A 26,370-nucleotide genomic window follows, 5' to 3' on the forward strand; every position below is an offset into this window, starting at 1 on the left:
AGCAGGGAAATATTTAAATATATGCATATTTAAAAATTTTTTAAATATATATGCATATATAAAATGTATATGCAGGGTAGACATGCACAGATTTATAAACAATGGCTATTTATGATAATAGGACTTATATTTGTTTCACACCTTACATTTGTTTTAAAGTCCTTTTAAATACATCATTGGTTAAGAATGTCACATAATTAACTCTCTAAGCCTCTGGGTACACAAAGGCACCTCACAATTTAGACCCCTCATTAATGGAATATTGCATCTAAAGCAGAATCAACACAGGGAATGGTAAAATGGAAAACTCACAGTTGTCTGCAATTTAAGAAAATTATATTGCATTAGGCTAGGCACGTAAAAATAAAAATCAGAGCCATTCAATTTGTTCTCTTTATTTTTCTTGTTATTCAGTTGGATCAGGCTATACCCTCCTAGTGTAATGCATTTTTTACTATGTAAATCTAGACTCTAAGTAAAGATGGTATCATTTCTATTACCTGAAACTAATTTCTATTTCATTTAGTTCGTGGGGAAAAGGGTAATAATCAATATCCTAATTTTGAGTTTTAAAGTAATACATTTAAGAGTATAAGGTAATTATAAGTCAGTAATAATTTTTTAAGCTGTTGTACTTGTTAATTACTAGGAATAGAACAAAGGTCTTACTGTGATAGACCAACACAAACAAACTCTCTGTTCTTTTTGAGTATATGTAGGTTGTTTTGAGAACTTTAAGAGGATGGAGGATTGAATTTATGAAATACACTTTTAGGACAAGATTTGCCTGTTCAGTTTGGCTTCCTTCTCTGGCATACTATTCTAATGTGAATGAAGGATTTTTGAAATTTTTCATATGCTGTCTGCTATTTTTAAGTCTTCTTCAAATACTGTATTATGTATCCTATGGTCTCCATACAGCACAGAGCAGTGTTTTTATAGCTCTTCTGGTTAAAAATTTTTGTCTTGAGTCATGTTACGCTTGCCTTGTATGTGCTTTAAAGTTGCATTATGCATATCTCACCTCATCAGAAAACTGCCAGCTCTCTTCACTGTAGGCAAGAGAAGGAATTTCATACCCACTAATTAAGTTGCTCTATGCCAAAATACCCCGTTTTCTGTTTTATTCATTTATCTGTAAATAACATCTTAATATTTTCCCATTAGTTGAATTTCGACTAAATGCTAGTATTTTGCTGTTTTATATTTTTTATTTCATTTGTGTCTTCTGTTTGACTTTGTTTAATTTGAACTTGATGCCTCTTTCTACTTATTCAGCCATTCCACTTTTAATAGAATTATGAAGGTGTTTCCTATTCTCTTTCTCAATGACTTTTTGTTTGGTTTAGGAAATGCCATTGGCAAAATAACTGCATCTCTTTGGCAGTGTTAATTCCCTAAATTGTGAAGATCCTTTTGATTCTCTATCAACTAGGTTTAATCTTGTAAATATCCTAGTGGGTGCTTTCTGAGTCTTAAGTGCACAGTGTATAGTGAAAGGACACTAAAGAAGAAATCAGAAAATCAAAGGTTAATTTTTAGTTTGTTGCTAACTATTCGTGAGTGTTGAACATCTGTGTCTATAAAATGAGGATGGCATGCTTATGGCAGTGTGGTAAGGATTATATGAAATAATGTATGTGGAAGCCCTTTATAAACTGCAAAAAATTAGGCTGTTATTATTATTACTATTACAGTTATACTAAGAGTTTTCCTATTGCAGATGAACATTTGAATTGTGCAGAACCAATATTGTACCAGTGGTGAAACTGGCAAAGATTAGTTTTTAAGATATGTGAGAAGGTGGAAAATGTGGTGAATTTGCCCAGTCGTTGAGCATTAGTAAAAGACAGTTTTGGCAGACTAATTACTTTTTCCATCCTCAAATATACTGCCTCCCTTTCCATAGAAACTATGCGAGGCAAGACGTCATATGTTTAAAATCTTTAAACCTAAAAAGAAAAGAAAAGAAAGAAATCTCACCTTCAAAACAAATAAACTTTGGAGGGGCCTGTAGGTTTTTGAATGTGACATTCCTCTGTATCACAGATTGTCAACGTTACAAGACCTTGGTGAGCTATGCCCAAGATCTCATTGCAACTTTGGCTCCCTGCATCTCATACCATGCACCTTAGAAAGTTCTTGGATCAGCGGTAGATGTGATCACTTTTGTCCTTTTTCCCAGTATGGCCCCCATGCTTGTGACTTACCATCCCTACTGATGAAATAGCAAGAGAATCATGAAGTCCTTAGACTCTGTGAGGTCTACTCCAGAGGACCAAGACTGATTTGGAATTTGGTTTGTTGAAGTGATCTTATTGATTTATACTCCATCATACATAGCTAATATTATTTTCTTTTTAGTGTTTGAGACTATGGCTAAGTATCTTAAAGTTCTAGTCTCTTCATTATTTTTATTCTCACTTTTATAATTCAACAAACATTTATTGAACATCCACTGAGTGACATACAAAAGCTTATGTCCCGAGGGAGAATCAAAGAAGAACAAAAACTAGGTATCTCTGTCCTTGAACAGCTCGCCAATTGATGGGAAAAGGACCCACAAGAAAATCATTACAGTATCATGAACAAAAGGCTACCAATGTCTTTGGCTGTGGCTAGATCTGATTTTAAGATTAGTTGCTTCAGGAGCTCCACAGTGTCACAAAAGGATGGGCTATTTTCTTCTTTTTGTCCTGCCATTCTCAGTGTCACCTGTGATAATTCTTTCTTCTACACAGGGACATTTTTGTGGAAGATTCTGAGGAGACATCATTTTAGACCCCACTGGCCATAATTGGCACCTAAATAAATAATTGCCTGCTATTAAAAGATGAGTCAGAGTTTGTGGGACTGGATGGGAGTTTGTAGGAGTTTGAGAGACTATCCAGGTAAAGAAAATACCAATATTCAAAGATACAGAACATATACTTTAGGGAACAATGATCCTGGGAGGCTGGAGTATAGTTTATGCCAAAGAGGATCCTGAGAAATAAAACAAGAGGGTAAGGTGAGACCAGATTGGGAAAATACTTGAATGTCATTGATTTAAGCATTGTCCCAAAGGAAACTAAAGCCAGGAGAGGCTTTGAGAAATCAGCAGTCCTTTTCTCAACGTCTTCCTAGTGATTTTGGAGGTCTGACATTGATTCATTCTCATCCCATTCTCAGTCATGGGCTCCTCAGGAAGGGCCTGTGTTAACATTACCTACAGCTTTTCGTGTTTATACCAGTTGTACACTTTGAAAGTCATTTTAGCTTGATTTTAGAACCTTGATTCACATTTCCTCTCCTTGAATAGCTTACAAGTGTTATTCCCTTTCCCACATAAAACTTTGCCTAAAAAGTCTAATGATACTATCTTATACTTTCCCTTAGAAGTGACTTGATCTTTTTGCTTAGATGACCAAAGAATTTTCTCTCCTCCCCTTCCCTCCCCTCCCCTCCCCTCCCCTCCCCTCCCCTCTCCTCCGCTCCACACCCCTTTCTTTCCTCTTCTCTCTTCATCTAAAAGATAAGTCAGAGTTTGCAGGACTGGGTAGGAGTTTGCAGGAGTTTGAGAGAGCAGCATACAGACACATGAAAAAAATGCTCATCATCTTTAATCATCAGAGAAATGCAAATCAAAACCACTTTGAGATATCATCTAACTCCCATAAGAGTGGCTTATATAACAAAATCCCAAAACTACGGATGTTGGCATGGATGTGGAGAAAAGGGAACACTTCCGCGCTGCTGGTGGGAGTGTAAGCTAATATGTCCCTTTTGGAAAGAAGTATGGAGAATACTCAGGGATCTAAAAGTAGACCTGCCATTTGAGCCTGTAATTCATCTACTAGGTGTATATCCAAAAGACCAAAAATCACTTTATAACAAAGATATTTGCACCAGATTGTTCATTGCAGCTCAATTCATAATAGCCAAGTCATGGAAGAAACCCAAGTGCCCATTGACCCACGAATGGATTAATAAATTGTGGTGTATGTATACTATGGAATACTATGCAGCCTTAAAAAAGGATAGAGACTTTGCCTTTTTTATGTTTACATGGATGGAGCTGGAACATACCCTACTTAGTAAAGTATCTCAAGAATGGAAGAAAAAAATATCCAATGTACTCAGTACTATTATGAAACCAATTTACAACTACTCACACTTTCATATGAAGAATATATCACAACTGTGGTCCAAGATGAAGGAGGAAGGAGAAGGGATGGGAGGGGAGGGGGGAGGTCAGATTGAGGGAGGGTGAATGGTGGGATCACACCAATGGTGCATAATGCAAAGGTACATGTTGGATCTATTAGTATAGAGTATAAATGTCTTAACACAATAATTAAGTAAACGAGATGAGGTATATATTAACCAGTGTGATGTAAGCATTCCTAATTCTACATTAAATCAGCACATTATACCCCATAAATCCATTAATGTGTACATGATCTATGTGTTTGTGATTTAATAAAAATAAATAAATAATAAAATTAAAGTCCTGCAGTTGTACTAAAATAAATCTTTATATTAGCCCATGCTAGAACAATTTCCTCAGGCATGGAAGGCAATTTTTCTACGTATTCTCAGGTTTTGTTTCAGTAGAGAGATTTTGAAGTATGTAGTTTCCAAATTTTTCTCTGATGCATTATTTTGTTTTCCTTCTTGTGGACTCTGCTATACATGTGTTAGTTCTTCTCTATTTTTCTCTTATATTATTACATTCTTTTTCCATTATTTTGCAGTTATCATATATTATATTTATTTAAAAGGTAATAATTCATTATGTTTACTCATTCATGTGTTCTTTCTCATTTATTCTTCATTTCCAAAATGAATTTATTTCTAATTCTTTATGATTATCTGCCACCTCTTTTAAAAATGTTAACTAATCATCTAATTTATAAACTTCAATAATTCTAATGTATGCTTTTCTTTCATTGCCTTTCTGATCTCATGTTAGCTCCTTTTGAAATTTTATGTGATGGTTTCCATCTGTTTTGTAGGCATGTCTTTCTAACTTGCTATCTTTGTTGGATGTTACTCTGTTCCTTGTCCTTTCTGTTTTTTCTCTCTCACCATCACTCCATATGGAAATTTACTGTAGTCTTTGTGTTCTGCTCATTTTTAAGTGAACTGAGTTTTTCTAGTCTTCTAGAAGGTTGTCGTGGGCCAGGACAGCTCTGCTGGTCTCATGGTTCTCAAGATTCCATTTGTTGTTTGCACGGTGATGAGGGTGAGCAATTCTGGCCATGGTTCCCTCCTCCCATTTTATCTGAACTGTCTTATTCCTTCATTCTAGTGTTCCTGCCCTGTTCAATTTGTGTGAAAATCTCAGTACTTTCTCCTAACTGCAGGGATTTTTCCAAGCAGAGGGCTTCAGTTGGTAGTTTTAAGAATTCACAGGACTTGGACCTGCAGGATGCCCCAGCACTGTCAGAACTTGCGGGATTGTAGTCGCATCTATCTCATCAGAACCTGGAGAGTCCATTTCCAGCTTCCATTGCTGTTCCTAAGCTTAAAGGCAACTTGGGGTCCCTTGGCTCCCAGGGCCTTCACAAATCCTTCTACCTTCTCAGTGTGATTGGGAGTCTGTCCCTGAGTGCTTGTGTGTAAGGGTCAGTGGGGATATCTTGTCATCCAGTATTGCTTGTGGGTTTTTTTGTTTTTGTTTTGTTTTGCTATACTTAGCTGCTCTGTTTTTATATGGAGATTTGGGGAGATTTAAAAACTTTGCCACTCTCTTCTTTCTGGAATTCCTTCAGTTCTTCTTGAATAAAAAACTTGTTCTTTAATTTTGCAATTGGCAAATGTATTAGAGTACTGACACGTGTAATGTCACTTTGGGAAGCTGAGCTTAGAAGCTGCGTTTTCATAGTTCCCTGAAATTCTGAGAAAGAGTCATTGCTTTTGCTTTTGAGTTTATATATGCATGACCTCATTTGGGCCAAGTATGTGGCGATTCTCTTGCCTCAGCCTCCTGGGTAGCTGGGACTACAGGTGCCTGCCACAACACCCAGCTATTTTTTTTTATTGTTGTTGTTGTAGTTTGGCCGGGGCTGGGTTTGAACCCACCATCCTCAGTATATGGGGCTGGCTCCCTATCCACTGAGCCACAGGCACCACCCCAAAGATACAATTTTTTTATAGGCTTCACCCTAGACTTAATGAATCACATTCTCAGGGAATGAGTCCCAAGATTCTCATTATTAGCTCATTGGGAGAGCCACTGGCTCAGGGTGTGGGGAGGCGGATGAGAGAAAGGGGAGGTAAGGCAGGGAGTTTGAGGCTAAAGGATAAGCAGGGGACACACCATGAAGGGCTGGTGAACCACATTGTGGAGCTTAGAATTTATTGTAACAGCAGAGAAGCTTTGGTAGAATTTGGGGGTATCGAGATGAGCCCATCGGACTGATGATTTATAAAGATCACTAGGTTGAGTAAGACATGGTCTCTGCCTTCATGAGGGATGGAATCTAGTTTGTAAGGCTCAATATCTTCAAGCATCATTTAAAAAAATCCAAAATGGAAATAACAATGCCTACTTTTCATGGCTCCTGTGAGGTTTAACTGAGATAATTTATGGGATGTCATTCTGAATTGCCTGATCGATAGTTGGGATTTAAAAAATGCTTCTTTTCAAAAAGAGCTTTTTTTTTTTTTTTTTAATAGATGGGGTCTCACTCTATTGCCCAAGCTGGGGAGCAGTGGCACCATCATAGTCACTGCAGCCTCCAACTCTGGGACTGAAGTGATCCTCTGGCCTCAGCCTCCTAAGTAGCTGGGACTACAGGTGGCCACCTTAGTGCCTGGATAAAAGATGCTAATTTCTACTATTTGAGGAAGTTAGATCACATCATTGGTTAACATTACACACCCAGCCACATACAACCTAGAGGAGGTGGGGATTTCTGTTTGACCATCTCTTTTCAGGATCTTCTGACAAATTCCTTTCCTTGGCCCACACGCGGCACAGCAGACAGAACCCACTCCTGCTTCACTCCCCACTCCACACTCGCTGCTTCAGTCTTTATCCTGAGACCTTCTAAATCTGCATGGCCAGGTCCTCAGTAGCTAGCACAGTGAAACTCACATAATAGTTTTTTAATAAATGTTTGTTGAAACTGTGTTTTGTGTGTATGTGTTATATAGTTATACACATGTGCACAAACTCATACTTTACACCTGCATACATAGAAATGATACACAATACAGAAATAAATTAAACTGAATTTATCTTTCGGAGGTATACTTCATAGCCCTATTTTTATTTTTGCCTTTTTGTTAGAAGAAGCAAATTTTTACCTTTGATGCCATCTTTTTCATTTTTATCTAGGACGCTGGAGAAATGGTCCGTTCCTTTGTTGGTGGTTTGGAACTTGTTGTCAATTTACTGAAATCAGATAACAAAGAAGTTTTGGCAAGTGTGTGTGCTGCTATTACCAATATAGCAAAAGATCAAGAAAATTTAGCTGTTATTACAGATCACGGAGTCGTTCCCTTATTGTCTAAACTGGCAAATACAGTAAGTAACACTTTTTAAAAACATTTTAAATGCATATTGTCATAAGATATAATGATGTAGTGGCAAAAACAGGGAGCTCCAAAGCCCAGAACCTGGATTCAAGTTCAACGTCCATTGCTTATGAGGTGTGAGGTTTTGGCCAACTCATTTAATTTCTTTGAGTCTAATTTATGCAAAAGTGCATTTTAAACCGTAAAATGTGAATGTGCAAGATCCTTATAAAATAAAGGCTGTTTTTTTTTATTTGCCACTGGCAAAGAAAGTGATGGCAAATATACATGTTATTATGTAAGTGTTAACTATCACCCTCACCTCCACCATCCATCTTATTCTTCTTAAGATAGGGGTTCCTGCCAATATTAGATGTTAAACGCACGTCCTTTGGATCCACGGCATTCTTAAGCTAGAAGACTTTGGCAATCTTGTATTGTTTATTTAGAGCCATGCCAGATAGAATAAGCAGTCTTAAGAGACAATGACTTCACCAGCACCAGAAGTATTTGAGCATAACTTGGACTACCACTTGGCAGAAACATCTAGAGCAGAATTCACACTTCAGATGCTGGGTCTAGATTTCAAGTTCCTAGGAGGATGTGCCAGATTGGGTGAAGGACAGCAGGTTGTTGCCTCAAGCAGAATACGGTTAAAAACCAGAAAACTGTCCTATTAAGTTATATCATAGCTATAGGAGGCAATTACCTACAAAAAAAGAGATAGTTCATATTGAAAGAAAGCACAGATACGGGGGTGGTGCCTGTGGCTCAAGGAGTAGGGCGCCAGCCCCATATACCGGAGGTAGCAGGTTCAAACCCAGCCCCGACCAAAAACTGCAACAACAACAACAAAAAAAGCACAGAAAGGGAACTGGAAGACCCAAATTGTGTCATATTTGCTGCATTCCCTTTTTCCCTTTGGTAACTAAGGTTTCTAGTCAATCCCCAAGTTACAAGTATCCGACTCACGTGAAACTTGCACTTGTGAATGGAGGCTATTACACTAAGTCCCTGAGTTCTAACAATCAACTGACGTACAATTTGAACTTATGAACTGAGACTATTCCAGGCAATAGGTAAATGTAGCTGTTTCAACTTACATACAAATTCAAGTTAAGAACCTGGGGACTGCCTGTATTACTACGTGGAAATATCCCTAGGGCGAAGAAATAGTTAATTCATTTACCTCAATTAAGTGAAGTATTCTCCTGAGGCCATTCAATAGTCTTTAAATATTGGTACACATATTACAAACGACTTCCTGATGGGTGATGCTGTGTTGTCAGTAGACTCATGCTAAGGAAGTCTAGCCTAAAGCAAATGGCAGATGTCAGACCCCTAGTCCCCAGTGGCCACATTCAGTTCATAAAAAGGGAAACTCAGGATTGAACCTTGGTCCAATGATGACCCACCAAAAGACTAGGTCCTTCAAGATACATCTTAAGCAGCCAGCTGGCCCCTCTCTCTAGACCTCCTGGCTCCTTAGTGGAGAATGATCGCTAAGTACATGAACATGATTTCTCAGGATCATGGCAACACAGAGACCACAATTCATTTTCTTTTGTGCAGAATAATGATAAATTGAGGCGTCATCTGGCAGAAGCGGTATCCCGGTGCTGTATGTGGGGCAGGAACAGAGTGGCCTTTGGGGAGCACAAAGCAGTCGCTCCGTTAGTGCGTTACCTGAAGTCGAATGACACCAACGTGCACCGGGCGACAGCTCAGGCCTTGTACCAGCTCTCGGAAGATGCCGACAACTGCATCACCATGCATGAGAATGGCGCAGTCAAGGTATGGGTGGACAAAGGTTTGGTTTAGTCCAAGTGTGGTGAATGCAGCCTAGAAACCTAAGTGATGCTGAGATTTCACTAAAGGAGGTATTTAGAAACATAAAACTGCCTCCTCGTTGGGGTATGGCTGCATTGGAGTCACTGGGTATCATGGTTAATGCTATAGAAAAGTTGTACAGAGATAGAATTTTTCTAAATCAAAGACTATAAATGTACTCAGTAAAAGAAGTACCCATTCTGTAACTTGAATTTGGTGAAAGAAAACGTATGGCACTTCTGGCTGGGGGTGGTGACTCATGCTTATAATCCTAGCATGCTGGGAGGCCTAGGCGGGAAGGATCACTTGAGCTCAGGAGTTGGAGACCAGCCTGAGCAAGAGCAAGACCTGTTTCTACTAAAAGTAAAAAAAAAAAAAAAAAAAAAAAAAAAATTAGCTGGGCATCCTGGTGGGCGTCTGTAGTTCCAGCTACTTGGGAAGCTGAGACAGGAGGATCCCTTGAACCCAAGAGTTTGATGATACCACTGTACTCTAGCTAGCCTTTTTTTCCTTCTTCTTCACATCTGTGTATCAGATTTTCTTTTCCTTTAACCAATATTCAGCTAGGAGACTTACTTTAAATAAACATTTGTGCATCTACCCATTGGAAACCTTCTAGAATATTCTGATGGCAACAAATAAAAAAAATACTTGCACGCATGAACATCTTAGGTGTTTTAGGAAAAATTGACTTAAAATATTAGGTTTTTTTTCTATAGCTTGTTTTCCTGTACAATATAATTTTTCTGTTTGTTGCCTTAATTTGGAGGCTGTGCCAACCAATTGCCTTTATATCTTAAAATGTGTGCCCAAAACAGGCCTGGACAAGAGTTAAAGATCTCCAGTTAATTTAGTCAAATCTAGATATGCCAAGCATGAAACATCTTAGGAAGAATAATAATCTTAAAATACCAATTGATAGCTTTTTGAGGTGATTATTTTAATGTATCCTTCAAACTTATAATAGTTGAAGAATCTGATGTTAATTTTTTCTGAAATTAAACTCCATTTACATTTAAATGTGTCAACCTTTCCATTAGAAATCTTGTTTTTATGCCATATAAGTTAGAGCAAATTAGTTTCTTCAAGCAGAAATCTGGCATAAAAAGCACCTTTAAAGCTAAGTAACAATTTTTAAAAAGTAAATCATTAAAAAAAATGGATTGGAATGTTAACTTTAAGTTGTTCAGGAATGATAAAAAGACTTCTGCTTCAATATCATTATGTTCACATTTCAAAAAGAAGATGATTTCTAATTTAAAACTGTGCATTCTATTATTGAATAAGGATTTGCACACCCTAAGATGCCTTAAGTACAGACTTTATAAAAATAAAGATATAAAATATAAATAGCTTGGTAAAGCATCTTGCATATACCATTTGTTTAGACAATTGCCAGTTAGCTTAAGAAGAATATATCTAGACTGCTCAAAAAGTTTTACAACTTAATAAGGCTATAAGTTATGCTTCTGTTGACCTAAATGCCTGGTGTCTGTGAGACTTTCAATGATTTTTTCTAATGCAACTCAATTGATAACCAAAATCATTTATAAATTTTATGCTATCACATAAAATGATGAAACTGTGTTCATTTATGTGCAAAGCTTATACATATTAAAAAAATTACCAAAATGTGGAAACAGCCTAAATGCCCACCAACCCAGGAATGGATTAACAAGCTGAGGTGTATGTATACCATAGAATACTATTCAGCCACTAAAAAAGATGGAGACTTCACATCCTTTGTATTAACCTGGATGGATGTGGAACACATTATTCTTAATAAAACATCACAAGAATGGAGAAACAAGTACATAGTGGGGGGTGGGGGATGGGGAGTGTTAAGAAAGGGAAGGAGGGAGGGGGTGGGGAGGTCAAGGGGTGTGGTATACCTTTTGGGGGCAGGGCACTACAGGAGGGTCCTTATCTAACAAAAGCAATCAATGTATCCTGGTTCTTTGCATCCTCAATGAATCCCCAACAATAAAAAACGAAAAAGAAGGCAAAAAGAAAAATTAGGGTGAAGGGATAGAAAAGAAGAAAAGTTGTGTTTGCTGGGTTCTAGAGCCTCTCCCAGGTCTTCTGTAGGTATCTTGGGGGGCCTTCCTGCTTCATCCATGTGCATCCCTGACTACTAACTGGTATTCCTGCCGGACGGTAATTGTAAGGAAGAGTGAAGGATGCTGAGGTGGGCCTTATCAAGGGGGCTCACCAGAGCCCATGTCCAGCATAGAGGTTTGGAGCTTGGCTCTCCCTTTCTCTTTTCTACCCTGCTCTAAGTTGTGGAATGTGGAAGAAGCATAAGGACTTGTGTTTCCTTTCTCTGGTTTTCTTTAAGGAAGAAAAAAATATCTGGATATAGTATACCGGGTGTTGGTAGAATAATAAATGGGATTTGATAGTTGTTTGGATATGAGAAATAAAGAAAAGAGTCTAGTTGAAGAAAATGACTTCAGATTTCAGGCTAGATAAAGAAGATTCTGTTAGCTAAGATCACACAAACACACACACACATGCACAAATATTTGGCACATTGGAATGGCTCACTACCTGCAGTGAATGTGTCACAGTTAAATGTATAACTGCTAATGTGTCTGACTTTGGAGTCAATAAGCTTTATTCACATTTTTGGCAAATCCTTGGTTGGTTTTGTTCCTAATTAGCTGCCCTTTTCAAGTCAAATGCCCATCGTGTTAAGATGAGTCCTGCGAACATTCCTGCTGAAGTTGCTGATGAGCAAATGCTGACAGGCTCTTTGACAATTGCCAGAGCCATCCTGTCTTCTGTTCATAAGTAACTCTAGGGTTAGCTCCTTTGTCCTGTGAAGTCCTCGACAGAAGTGGCCAATATAATATGCAATGCATTTATCTCATGCCGGTTGATATTTACTCTATCCTATCAGTAAAGGGGTAGAGTTAAGAGTCTTGGAATACAATGAGTTCAGTTTCTAATGTGTTCCATTTGAATACTCAGTTTGCATTTTAGCTGGAGAGCAATGCTACCCACTATAAATGTCACCTATGCCACACATGTAATATTAAATTTGCTAGTCGTCACAATTTCAGAAAAGATAACCAAAAAAGTGAAATTGATTTTAGCAATATTTTTTATTTAATGCAATATAATCGACCTTTACACAACATGGGGGTTGGGGTGCTGATGCCCCACACAGTTGAAATTCACAGATGACTTTTAACTCCCTTAGACTGTAGTGTCACAGCTCACAGCAACCTCAGACTCTTGGGTTTAAGTGATCCTCATGCCTCAGCCTCCCCAGTAGCTGGGACTATAGGCACCCACCACAATGCCCAGTGTCTCGCTGTGGCTCAGGCTGGTCTTGAACCTGTGATCTCAGGCAATCCACCTACCTCGGCCTCCCAGAGTGCTAGGATTACAGGTGTGAGCCACTGCACCTGGCCTTGTATACTGTATTCTTACAATAAAGTAAGCTAGAGGAAAGAAAATGTTATTAAGGCAATTGCAAGGAAGAGAAAATATATTTTCTGGTCATTAAGTGGAAATGGATCATCGTAAATGTCTTCATTCCCATCTCCTTCACACTGAGTAGCCTGAAGAGGAGGAAGGGGAGAAGGAAAAGGAGGAGTTGGGTTTGGTGTGTCAGACGTGACAGAGGAAGAAGAAAGTCTGAGTATCAGTGGACCCGTGCAGTTCAAACTGTGTATGTAAAATATTATTTCAACATACGATCAGTATAAAAATTACTAAAAAGATTTTACATTATCTTTTTCTTTTTTTTTTTCATACTAAAGCTTTCAAATCCAGTTTATTTTACAGTGTATCTCAGTTTGGACTGGCCACGTTTTAAGTACTCACTAGTGGATAGTGGTTTCCTTAGCAGACAGCACCAGCCTAGAGGCTGGGGTTAGGGGAGGTGGAGCAGATTCGGGAATTATCAGCACAGAGGTATTAAGCTGTTAACAAGAGAGGATAAGATGTTTTAGGCACTGAGTTCAGAGAGGCCCGGGCAATGTCTACATTTTCACTTCGGGGGCACATAAACTAGGAAGAAGAGCTGTCAGAGTAAACTTCAGAAGTTCAGAGGTTAACCAGGAGTTGGAGGAGCCAAAGGGAGCACACATTTCAAGAGGGTTTGTGTTTCAACACTGCTAAGAGGTCAACAAGGATTTCCTGATTCAATTATGTTGAAAAAATAATCCCGGGTCAGAGCCCTTCTAGGTAATAATCTCTTCCGCATGGACTAATCAATCTCTTACATTACAATGTGATAGGAGTAATCCAATTTGTGTCCTCTTTATGATCGGATGCAGACCTCCTTCTGAAAAGTTATCAGCCCAGGGACTTGTGTTGTTGAAAACTCCTGTGAATGTGCACATGGAGTTGTTGGAAACAGTACTGAAAATATGAGAAGTCTGGTATACATCAAAGTGGTTTGCTAATTATAATAAAACCGTAATGCAGGAGAGGAATATAAAGAGGAAAAGAGATGACAGGAAAAAAATTGAGCAAGGCAAGCTCTTTCCTAAGACAGAAAAAGTGATCAGGAAGAAAGATGATGGGCACCTACCAAAGGCATTAAGTTCCTTTCCCCATGGTGACACTGGATTTGTTTTTGCAAATGTGTATCCCAGGCAAGTGAAGGCTACATTATGGCCTATAACTTTCTGAAAGGCAGGAAATGGAAGAGATTGCAGAAAAACACCACTAGAAATATGCCCAGCATTGGCAGAGTGCGGGGAGAGCAGTTGGTACAGCCAAAAGGATAGCGTTGGCTGCCTCCTCGACTCAGTAAGTGGAGTGGCGTTCCAGAGGGCTGGGAAGATGGACCCAGAGGCAAACACACCCATCATTTTTGAAGCCTAGCACAGGAAAAAAAAAGTCACTAACATTTGTTAGTCAAGCAAACGGATTTGAGAGACTAAAGTCACCCAGGAACTCCCATTATGTATCTCTAGCCTTAATGTTTCAGCTAAATATATTTTCTGTTAATTAAAATGATTACTGTAACTGTGGTTTTGAGAACTTTTCTCCCATTTCAGATAATCTCTGGAATGCTGGGGATGGTCCCCTTGGTCATATGCCATTAACTAACTTAGTGGGACTAATGGATACCAGTGACTACATACTATATTGTGAATAATATACAGACTTATTTCTGGTTGACTTTTTTCTTTTCCTTTGTATTTCTCCTTGAAAAGGAGAGAGAAGTTTATATTTACTTAAAGGGTCCAGTAAGGTAGATTTTAGTTTATCATGCCTGACTTTAATATTATCTATACATCAAATGCTTTCCTTATTTCGTTTTTTTGTTGTTTTTTTTAACTTTAAGAAATCTTAAGAGCCTTATAAAGGGATAATGAACACACACACACACATCGTTAAAGTATACGATTTGATAACTTTTGACACATATGTGTATACACACCCATACACATACACACACGTGAAATTATTACCAAACCAAGATAACAATCCCCCCAAGTTTCCTGGCACCCCTTCCTTGGTAATCTCTCTCTCCTGCTTCTGTCTAACTTGAGGCAATTACTGGTCTGTTTTCTGTCAATATACGTAAGTTTTCATTTTCTAGAACTTAATAAAAATGGGTCTCTACAGTATGTACTTATGGGGGGGTTGGCTTTTTCACACAGGTTAACATTCCTTTGTGTTTTTAACCATATCATTCCCTCTTTTATTGCTGAGTCATATTCTGTTTTATGGGTGTATCACTATTTGCTTAACTTTTTGTTTGTTAATGAAAATCTGAGTTATTTCCAATTGGGGGTTATTATGAATAAAGCAGCTATGAATAGTCGTGCACGAGTCTTTGGGTGGACATACGCTTCCTCTGCTCTTAGGAATGTACCGAGGAGTACATGGCTGAATCACATAGTTTCACGTTTTAACAAAGCGTCAAGCTATTTTCCAAATGATGGTGACATTTTATATTCCCACCAGCAGTATGTGGAAGCATCCTTGCCAACACCTGGTTACAGTAATAACACAGTTACAGTAATAATTTTAATTGACAGGTTTTTTTTATTTTAGACATTCTAATAGGTACATCCTGCTATCTCACGATTTAAATTCCAACTTTCCTAATGATTAACAATGTAGAACATCATTTTCTATGCAAATATGTCAGCTGTCTCACTCCTTTGGAAAAGAGTCTGCTCACACTTTTTTGGGTTTTTTTTGCAGTTTTTGGCCAGGGCTGGATTTGAACCTGCCACTCTGGCATATGGTGCCAGGGCCCTACTCCTTTGAGCAACAGGCACTGCCCTTGCTCATACTTTTTGATCATTTTTAAATTGGATTGTATGTTTTCTTTTTATTGAGTTTTGTGTATTCTGTGTATATTCTTGATGCATCTTCCTTACAATTTGCAAACATTTTCTTGAAGTCTGTAGCTAGCCCTTTCATTCTCCTGTGTCTTTGGAAGAGTAGAAATTCTCAATGTTGATAAAGTTTTATTTTTTTAATGGATTATGCCTTTGGTGTTATATTTAAGAAATACTTGCCTAACTCATGGTCACAAGGATTTCATGTTTTCTTCTGGAACATTTATAACTTTTGGGTTTACATTTTGGTCTATGATCCACTGAAGTAAATTTTTGATTGTGACATAAGTATGAATTGAAGTTCGTTATGGGACCATCTGTGCCTTATTTACTGAAAATATTGCCTTTTTCTCACCGAGTTTCTTTCGCAATTGGAAAAATCAATTGACCATATCTGTCATGTTCTATGATTATATTTGTCTATATTTACCCCAATACCACACTGTTGTAATTAGTATCAATTTATAATCTTGGGTCATTTAAATCTTCCCTTCTTATTCTTTTTTCAAAGTTGTTTTGGTTATTCCAATTCCTTTGCATTTCCATAGGAATTTCAAAATCATTTTTCCAATTCCTGCAGGAATTGCTTCCTGGGGGTTTGAAATTGGAATGACATTGAATCTCTAGGAGGGAAGGTGACATCTTAAAAATACTGAGTCTCTTTACCCATAAACAAGGAGTATCTTCATTAAGTCTTATTTTATGTATCTCAGCTATATTTCTTTATGGTTTTTGTTGCATAGGTCTTTCAAACCCTTTGTCACATTTATGTGTATGCGTTTAACATTTTTAGTGCTATTGCAAATGGTATTTGTGAAATTTCCATTTCTGATTATTTACTGATACAACATAGAAATAGAATTGATTTTGTATGGTAATCTTGTAGCCTACCACTTTACTTAAACACACTTATTTGTTTCTAGTAGGTTTGTGGAGATTCCATCAAATTTTCTTCATAGACCAGGGGTCAGCAAATTTTTTCTCTAAAAGGTCAGATAGTAAGATTTTAGGTTTTGCAGGGTACGTAAAATGTCTATTATAGATTCTTCTCTGTTTTGTTGTAACTGTTGTCATTATTATTTGCAAACATCCAAAAATTTAAAAACCATTCTTTGTGAGCAATGCAAAAATTGATTGTCGTTTTCCAGCTTGTCCCATAGGAGTAAATAATCATGTCACCTGTAAATAGATGGTTTCTCTTCTTTTTCAACCTAGATGGCTTTTGCGGGGTGCAGGGGGGGTTGTGTGTTTTTTTTCTATATTGCACTGGCTGGAAACTCCTACACAAGTTGACCATCCCTAATCTGAAAATCTTAAATCCAAATTGCTCCAAAATCCAAAACTTTTTTGAGTTCCAGCATGACATCACAGGTGGAAAATTCTAGATTCGACCTCATGTGATAGTTTGTGGTGAAAACACAGTCAAAAATTTTGTTTCATGTATAAAATTATTAAAAATACTTACAAGGCTGAAAAGAAGTAGTGAGAGCAAATAGTTAAGTCATATTTCTTATCTGTGAGGAATGCATTCAATTTTTGATCGCTAAGTTTAATGTTCGCTGTAAACTTTTCATGGGTGACTTTTATCAGGTTGGAAAGTTCCTTTCAGTTACTACTTTGATGAGACTATTTTATCAGACATAGTTGTAGGCTTTTGTCAAATATGTTTTCTGGAAATTGCCTTTTTTTTTCCCTTTCTTATTGTCATGACTCACATTAATTGGTTTTCAAATGTTAGACCAACTCAGTATAACTGGAATAAATGTATTCTTCTTTTTATCCATCATGGAACTAGATTTGCTAAAATGTTCAGAATTTCGCATCTATATTCATGAGGAGTTCTGGCCTATCGTATTCTTTTCTTGTAATGTCTTTGTTTTTGTATCAGGGTAATGCTGGCGTCAGTGAATGAATTGGAATATGTTTCTTCCTCTTTAATTTTCTGGAAGAACTTTATAGTACTGCATTTTTTTTTTCTCCTTAAATATTTGGTAGAATTCACAAGTAAAGCCATCTGGACATAAAATTTTCAGTTTGAGAAGGTTTTAAATTAAAATATACAATTTCTTTAACCAACACAGGGCTGTTTAAGTTATTTATTTCTTCTTGAGTGAGCTTTGGTAGCTTGTATCTTTCGAGGAATTAGTTAATTTCATCTAAGTGGTCAATTGTATTGACACAAAGGTGTTCATAATAATACTTTGTCCTTTTATTATATAACGAATATAGAGTTATAGCACTTCTTGCATTCATGATATTGGTACATTTAGTCTCCTCTTTGCTCCTAATCAAAGAGAAGGCAAAAATTCTGGCTAGAACGCTATCAGTTTTATTGATCTTAGCAAGAACCACTTTTTGGTGTCGTTGATTTTTCTCGATTGTTTTTCTATTTTCTGTTTCACTGATTTCCAATGTGATCTTTCTTATGTCCTCTGTTTCCTTTAGGGTCATTTGCTTTCCTTTGTTGAGGTTTTTATTAGGTGGCAACAAAAATAATTACCATATTTTGCCATGTGTATGGCGTGCACTCTTTTATCCAAATTTTTAAGAGAAAAATAAGGATGTGCATTACATGGATAGTGTCTATATAAATGTTAATTCTTTTATCTATGCTTACGTGTTAAAAGTGTAACTCTAGAAAGTAATAATGATATCATATGTGAATAATACTCAGGTATACAGTGATTGCACCCCCTCGGCACTATCTTCCTCCCTAGCTACCTCCTCACTGGGCAGGCATGGACCTGCAGGAGCCTCCAGCCCGCCCAGCCAATCTTGCTGGACATTGTGGTTGCTGCTGTCTTAGAAGCAGGCGATCCTCCACCAATGGTGATGGGATAGTTGGTATCAGGACCTTAGCAAAAGGAAGGCAGAAGTGGCAGGTGAGAGCAGTCCATCTCTTTCCCTTCCCTCCTCATCCCCACATCCTCTCATTTCCTATTCCTACTCTGGGTCCGTTGGTGGGAACGTGACCACAGCCATTCCACCAGAACCCCAGAGAGAGTATTTTTTGGGAAGCTGGTGTAAGGGGTCAGGGCTGGCCCTGCCTGTCTGGGGCTCCTGAGGGAAGGTCCCTGCCCTTTCCAGATTGCCTCGTCTCTATGCAACTGGCCCCATTCTGAGGCCCTGGGACACCTCACTGAGCAAGGACATCCCTGAGCTGGAGTCTGGGAAACCTGGGCTCTGAGACCTGGTCTACCAGTAAGCCTGCTGTTGTGACCTTGGGTCTCAGTCCCCATGATGCTTCTGTCTGGGAGGGTACCTGGCAGCAAAGCACAAAGGCTGGGTGGTACCTGAGCCCATAGATTGTAATTTTGAGCCTGTGACTGGTTGAGTTGGTATAATTTCCCGAACTTGCCAGTAGAAAGAACCATCCAGGATGCTTCTTAACAGAATGGATACCCAGGTCCTTCTCCTGGAGAGTTGATCTGGGGTATTTGGATGTGGTTCAGGAATTTCATTTTAACCAGTTTATAGTATACATATTTAATTTACTACAATGTACCCTCGGGTAATGTTATACACATATAAACATTTAAGAATCATGCAACAGTATGCTTCCATGTCTATCCTTCTGCCATTTGTGCTATTGTTTTCATACACTTGATTCCTACAAATGTTATAAACTCCACCATACATTGTTCTTGTTTTTGCCTGTAAACAGTCAATTATCTTTCACAGAGTTTTAAAGGAACGTGAAAAAAAAAAACCCCTTTTATATTTACACTCGTAGTTACTAGTTCTAGCACTATTTATTCCTTCCTATAAATGCAGCTTTTCTTTGGGTATAATTTTCCTTCTGCCTTAAGGACTTTCAACATTTCTTGTCTTGCAGTTGTGCTTATGATAAATTCTTTCAGCTTTTATAGGTCTAAAAAGACTTTTCTTTTTTCTACATTTTTGAAAATATTTCTGCTGGGTGTAGAATTTTGTGTTGACCTTTTATTTCCCCCCTTTCAGAACTTTAAACATGATGCTCCATCTCACTCTCCATCTCACAACAACTTGCGTTGTTTCTGGGAAGAATTGTGTTATCACCCCTCTCTTTGTTCATCTGTATGTCCTATGTCTGTTATCATAGGCTGTTTTTAGGATTTTATCATTTTCCCTGATTTTGAGCAATGTGTTGCTCAGCCCGTTTTGTTGAACTTCTTCGATCTGTGGGCTTACAGTTTTTCATCAAATAGAAATAATTTTCATCTATCATTTCTTTAAATAATATCTCATCTATTATTTTCCTGTCCACTTCTCTTTGTATTGTGTCCCCACTATCCGTTTTCACCTGTATTTGGCTATGGAAAGTTTTGCCACTGCTTCCTGAGGCTGTGTTCATTTTTGCCGTCTCTGGGCAGTTTAAATTTGGATATTTCTATTTCTTTGTCTTCACATTCACCAGTATTATTTTCTGTGGTGAACTAATTTGCCTTTAGTTGCGTCCAATGTGTTTGACATCAGCAACACTATAGTTTTCATCTCCTTGAGTTTGGTTTGGGTCTTCTTTTCTATTTTGACATCTCTGCTTAACACATGGAGGCTTTCCTCTTAGCTTCTTACCATATGTAATCCAGTTCAAATCTCATTTCTGGGCTGCTTTCACTTGTGTGATATTTCTCCCTATTATGACTCACTGAATGCCTAACAGTGAATTTTTAAGGAGTGGTAGGGGTTGATTTCTTTGGGGGGTAGGGTTATATTTATAAATATTCTTGAGTTTTGCTTTTAGGATGCAGTTAGGTCACTTTAAAACAATTTGATTCCTTCAGTTCTTGCTTTTAGGCTTTGTTAGCAAAACTAGAGTAGGCCAGCTCTTTCCCACTGTGGGAAGGAATCCTCACGGCTCTGACAGGAGTACAGCCATTTTGGGAGACAGCTGGTGAGAGAAAGCAGTCTGGAAACCAAAATTCAGGATAACAGCAAACCTGCTGACCCCCTGGGGTGCCTGAAGGCTGCTTGATCCTGGGAAACAACAGAACAATAACTTTTATTCTGGCCCTGGCTGGTGACCAGTTAGGGAGTAACTCCTAGATTTGCCCTGAGTGCAAAACTTAGTCCCTCTGCAAAAGGGATGACTCCCTTTGGGAACCCCCACTCCCAATCAACTCTACTGATCAGGGATGATAATAGAAGCCTATTGAAACTGTGTGAGAGCTGAGCTGACTCTTCGTCAGACTCCACTCTGCACGTTCTTTCCTTTCTCTGTTCTTTTCCTCCCTTTTTCTAATAAAGCCTCCTTGATCCCGGGAATGGCCTCCTCTCTTTTGTATAGACCCTTCCCCCAAAACCTACCCCTGAACCCCTCACCCACTACTGAGGCAAAATGCTTCTGGGTACCGTACCTGATATCCCTGTGCAGTGTGACATCTTCTGCTCTAAAGGAGATTCATGGAATCTTTTCAGGTGATTTTTTTCCTGCCTTTGAGCCATTTCTGCTCACACAGGTGCTGATTACAGTGCTGAGGATTCAAGAGACACCTGTTTGTTACAGAACCTGGGGTTCTCTGTCCAGCTCTCTCCTCTCCAGTAATCTGCACTGAAAACTATTGTCATGGTAGCTCCCCGAGATTTCCAGCTCTGTCTCTTCTTCTCAGGGAGATTCTTATGCTTTGTTTTGGCTGCGCTTGCCTGTGACCTCTCTGTAGGCTGCATCCTGGAATGATCTTTTTTTTTCTTTGAGACAGAGCCTCAAGCTATCCCCCTGAGTAGAGTGCCATGGCTTCACTGCTCACAGCAACCTCCAACTCCTGGGCTCAAGCGAGTCTCCTGCCTCAGCCTCCCAAGTAGCTGGGACCACAGGCACCCGCCACAACGCCTGGCTATTTTTTGATTGCAGCCATTATTGTTGTTTGGCGGGTCCGGGCTGGATTCGAACCGGCCACCTTAGGTGTATGTGGCTGGCGCCTTAGCCACTTGAGCCACAGGTGCCGAGCCTCCTGGAACGATCTTAGGGCTTACCTTTTTAATGCCTCCCTTCTCTTAGGAATCATTGTCTTTTGTTGTCTGAGGCCCAATAGCTTAAACATCATTGTTTTACAGGTTTTTCCTCCATTTTTTAAATTAAACAGGAATGACTCCTTGAAGCAACTTTATTTTTTTTTTTTGGTCTCTTTACATTTTCCATAGAGAGCCCCAAGCCTCTGAGTTATTTAGTGGTTTTCTAAAATATCCAGGGAGCACTTGGAAACAATTGAATGTGCCTAGGAGGGTCTGAGCTTATAGAATACCTGTTTCCTTCATCTGAGCATCTATCTTTGCCTCACTAGAATGACTCCACCTTACTTCTGCTAAATCTAATCCAAGTTCTTCACCATCACCCCATCCTCTGCCAAATAAATTTCCCTCCCCTTCTTGAGACCTAGAGGTGAGAAAAGATGAAAAAGAAAGCTGTCTGTTAAGCACAGCCAAGGTGCTAGATAATAACAAAAGTAGTGCCATTTTCATGTATTCAGCTTCCTAATGTGTCATAGACACTGTTCTTAAAGCACATTTACACATATGCTTTTATTCCTCCTTCCCCGTAATCCAGTGAGTTGGGAACCATGACTACCTCAGTTTTAGAGATAAAGAAACCAAGTTTCATAGAGACTAAACAAGTTACTCCAAATTACCCAGTTCATAAGGAAAGATAAGAATTTTGGAGCTGGAACATATTCTTCTTAGTAAAGTATCTCAAGAATGGGGAAAAAAGTATTCAATGTACTCAATACTACTATAAAATCAATATATAATTACCTACACATTCATATGAATGGCAAAACATAACTATAGTCCAGAAAGTAGAAGGGAAGAGGAGGGAGAGGGGAGGGCAGGGTGGACATGGGGGGAGGGAAGGTATTTGGGGGAACCTCACCTAATGTGCATGATGTAATGGCTCATTTCAAAACTATTAAGAAATGAGTATAATTATGATGGGTGTGTTACTTAGTTCAGTGTTATAAGCAGATCACATTGTATATCAAAGCAGTATACTGAACCCCATAAATGCATCAATGTACAAAGTTATGATTTAATAGAAAAATAATAATATTGTATATTCTTAATTTATACCAATTTAACATTATTACTCATAAGAGTTGTATGAAGTTAAAACCAATGATTTTATAATTTAAAAAAGACATTATATTTACATCTATTATATAGACTTTAAAAAGAGTAGGTTTATTTTCCAAAAGTGATGAATATTTGTTAGCATTAGTTCACTGAGTTAATATTGGTGATATTTTATGCTGTATATGTGTATACACAGACACACACACAGACACACACATATTTGATAATTTTAGAGTTAAGAAAATTGAAACCTTGGCTTGGCAACCCTGGTGCAGCAGCTAGGGCGCCAGCCACATGCACCATGCACCAGGGTTGGTGGGTTTGAACCTGGCCAGGCCTGCCAAACAATGACCACTATAAAAAAAAAAGAAGAAGAAGAAAAAGAAGAAATAAAGAAAATTGAAACCAAAACAATGCATAAGCTTTGAGCATAATTCAAATTTTTTTCACCATTTTATATCAAGTTTTAAATCTACTTTGTATGAACTATATTCCAAAAGTCCAAGATCCTTATAACTAGTTATCTTTTATTTATTTATCTTTTTTCCCTTTTAAAAACATTTCCGACCACCAAAGGACGTATTTCTAAGTATTATTAATAGCCTTAATAATATGTTATATAAAGGAAAACCCTACCCAAAGAAATTAGATTGAAATTGTCAGTTCAAATTGGAATCCTGGGACAAAATGCTGCATGCCTCTTAGCATATCATGAATGATATTAAATAGTATCTATTCTTAAAGTCATACAACTTCTTGTGAGTTATAATTGTCATACATAGTCATACAACACTCTGACTATTATGGAACAATGCTAGCAGTTAATCTTAGGTCACATTGTTGAGCTGTGGTTCATTTATAACAGTGTTTCCTGAAGCGTGCTCAACAGTCAACCAATCTAGAAGTAACATGGGGCTTATGTAAAAAATATATATGTGTTGGTTGCTGGGTCATGCTCTAGATGAACTGGCACAGTGTCTATGAATAGCGCCAAGAATGTATATTTTGACTAAGCTCCTGAGGTGTCTGGGAAGCACACCAAAGACTGAGAACTACTGACCCATGGGAGAGTCAAGACCATCATCTATACTAGTCAACCCTGGTGCAGACCAGGGAAACAAAACTTGACCTTTTCAAAGGAAAAGGTTAGAGAATCCCTAGTGATGATAAATCCATTCAATGGAAAGCTTAATGCACTCAACTATGGATTGTAGACTTAGACTGCTCCACTGTGTCACCTTGTGTTAAGCAGAATGAACATGGCTCTGGCCCATGTGGAATTACCATAGGTAGCGAGTTGTGGACTTTGGATTTGCAATGCCACTGTGAACGTAAGACGGTCTGTCTAGGTTACTTTATTTGTTACTCATAAAAGAAAAAAAAGGAAGGGTAATTTCTGCTAATACAGTACTATGAAAACTGTGTTTTACTATGGCTGAGAGGCAGCTGAATTTGCAGGTTACCTAGTCTAAAATACTATCTGCAAAGCTGTCAGCTTTGAAAATAGGAATATAAGATCTGAACTAGGGTGCTGGAGCCCTGGGAAGTCCAATTCATGTTATTACCTTGAAAGAGTGTCAAAGGCAGTATGTCAGATAGTACATGGTTATCTTCTACAACAGAGCAGCCTGACCATTTTTTGGGTCAGTGTGTGTGTGTGTCACACTGACATAAAAAAACAAGACTGCTTGTGGCCTGGAGGCAACTGGCCTTGGGCTCTCCTTGCTTGAGGGCTCTCTCAGCTGCCCTGAGAGCTAAGAATTCATTCTTCACTGTGTGGTCCCAGACCACTGAGAGCAACTGTATCACCAGGGTGTGTGCTAGAAATGGAAGACCACACGCCCTGTACCAGACCCACTGGATCAGAATCTGCATTGTGACAAGATCCCCAGGCGATTCATATACACAGTAAAGATTGAGAACCCCTGGACTGGGGAGTAAACTCTACTCTAACATCGAAAAAGGAAGTCAGACTACATCAAAATATTCCTTCCATGATTCCTTTTATTAGCCATTCAATGCCTTATAATTTTAAGTTTTTCTACAAAATTTATTGAGATGTGTAGTTGACCCCTAAACAACACAGGTTAGGGGCACTGAGCCCCTCATCCCCACACAGTCAAAAATCTTTGTATAACTTTGGACTGCAGCTGAAGCCTTACTGACAACATAAACAGGTAGTTAACACATTTCTGTAATATACATTGTTAGTTTTACAATTCATTAAGTGGAAGTGGTTCATCATGAAGCTCTTCATCCTCACCATCTTCGTGTTGAATAGCCGAGGAGAAAGAGGCAGAGGATGGGTTGTCCTTGGTGTCTCGGGAGTGGCAAAGGCAGAAGAAAATCTAAATATGTGTATAAGTGAACCCATGCAGTTCAAATTTATACTTTAAATGTATTAATGCCATTTAATTTTTGTACTCTTGTAAAAATTTTTTTAATATAAATTGCTAACCATCCTAATTTGAGATCAGAAAATGTGGTCACTATAACTCTTTTAAACCCTTCTAAAATATTTCATATTATCATCCCAAAACCTCATTGGGACAGGAAGACTCATAAATCTTCTACTGTGCACACTTAGCCTATTAGTATTCTTAATTAATTTATTAATTTTCAGTATTAAATGCTACAGTTCCCTATCAGTTAATCATGAACACATAGAGTCCCTCTCCATCAGTCACTTTCTGCTCAGTTAGGCTGGGTAGCACACTACAGCATCCACTACGGCTGTATTCAAACTTCATGTATACCAGAATGGTTTGTAGATCCAGCTGGATCTTTTCCTAATCTTCAGGATTTTCATGTACAAATTTGTGTGTAGGTAGGCTGTTTTTTTTATGAAGGGACTGTACAATAAAGGGCTTCAGCATATTTTTTTTTTAAACTTTGACACCAGTTTCCATAATTTATTCCAGATACAGTTTTATAATTTATTTTAGAATAAATATTCTAGTTTATTCCAGAGAATATATTACTTTATACGCATATAGAGTCACAGACTTACAAATTATACTGACACAGTATTTTACCAACATTCTGAGAAATTTATAAATAGGTAATTTGAACACGAAACTTTTGTTTTAGAATCCTCTACATCTGTGGACTTGGTATAGGTCCGTGACTTGGTAGGAGCTGGACCTCTCAGCAAGAGGTGAGCAGCAGGTGAATTAATGAAGCTTCATCTGTATTTACAGCTGTTCCTCATTGCTTGAATCACCTCCTTAGCTCTGTCTCCTGACAAAGTCTCCATTTCCCCCATCCATGGAAAAATTATCTTCCATGAAACTGGTCCCTGGTGCCAAAAAGGTTGGGGACCACTGCTTTGCATATTAGAAAAATTAGAGTTAAGTCTATTCTAAATAGTGCTGCTGTGAGCATTTTTGACGCATTTTGGTGCATATAAACAATGATTGATTTTGACTGTGCTGAGTCAGAGGGTGTATGTATAATTACTTTTAGTAGTATTATTTTTACTACATTGATTTCATGCCTGATGGGAGTTCAAATACAAAACTTGGATAAATGATTTTTGCTCAAAATTTTAGTCAACTTATTTGACATTTCCTTTCACTTTGTCATTTAAAATTATTCAAAGATTTTACTGTGGGAAATTATTTTTTGGCTTCTACTTTAAGTAAATCTATGTGGCCTCAAGTGATCCCCA

The 26,370-nt window shown here is 38.1% G+C and overlaps 1 protein-coding gene across 2 annotated transcripts in view; it reads left to right on the forward strand.

Annotated features, from left to right (window-relative positions):
- ARMC4 (armadillo repeat containing 4) overlaps positions 1-26,370 on the forward strand; it is a 151,913-nt gene that overhangs the window by 95,602 nt on the left and 29,941 nt on the right. For both annotated transcript variants that reach the window (XM_012803301.1, XM_003786731.2), the window contains exons 17-18: positions 7,328-7,516; positions 9,079-9,300. In XM_012803301.1, coding sequence (XP_012658755.1) covers positions 7,328-7,516; positions 9,079-9,300 — 411 coding nt within the window. The remainder of the gene's footprint in view (positions 1-7,327; positions 7,517-9,078; positions 9,301-26,370) is intronic.

This window comes from Otolemur garnettii, unplaced genomic scaffold (genome assembly GCF_000181295.1).
Source record: "Otolemur garnettii isolate 467f Iridium unplaced genomic scaffold, OtoGar3 scaffold00019, whole genome shotgun sequence".
NCBI classification, from domain to species: domain Eukaryota; kingdom Metazoa; phylum Chordata; class Mammalia; order Primates; family Galagidae; genus Otolemur; species Otolemur garnettii.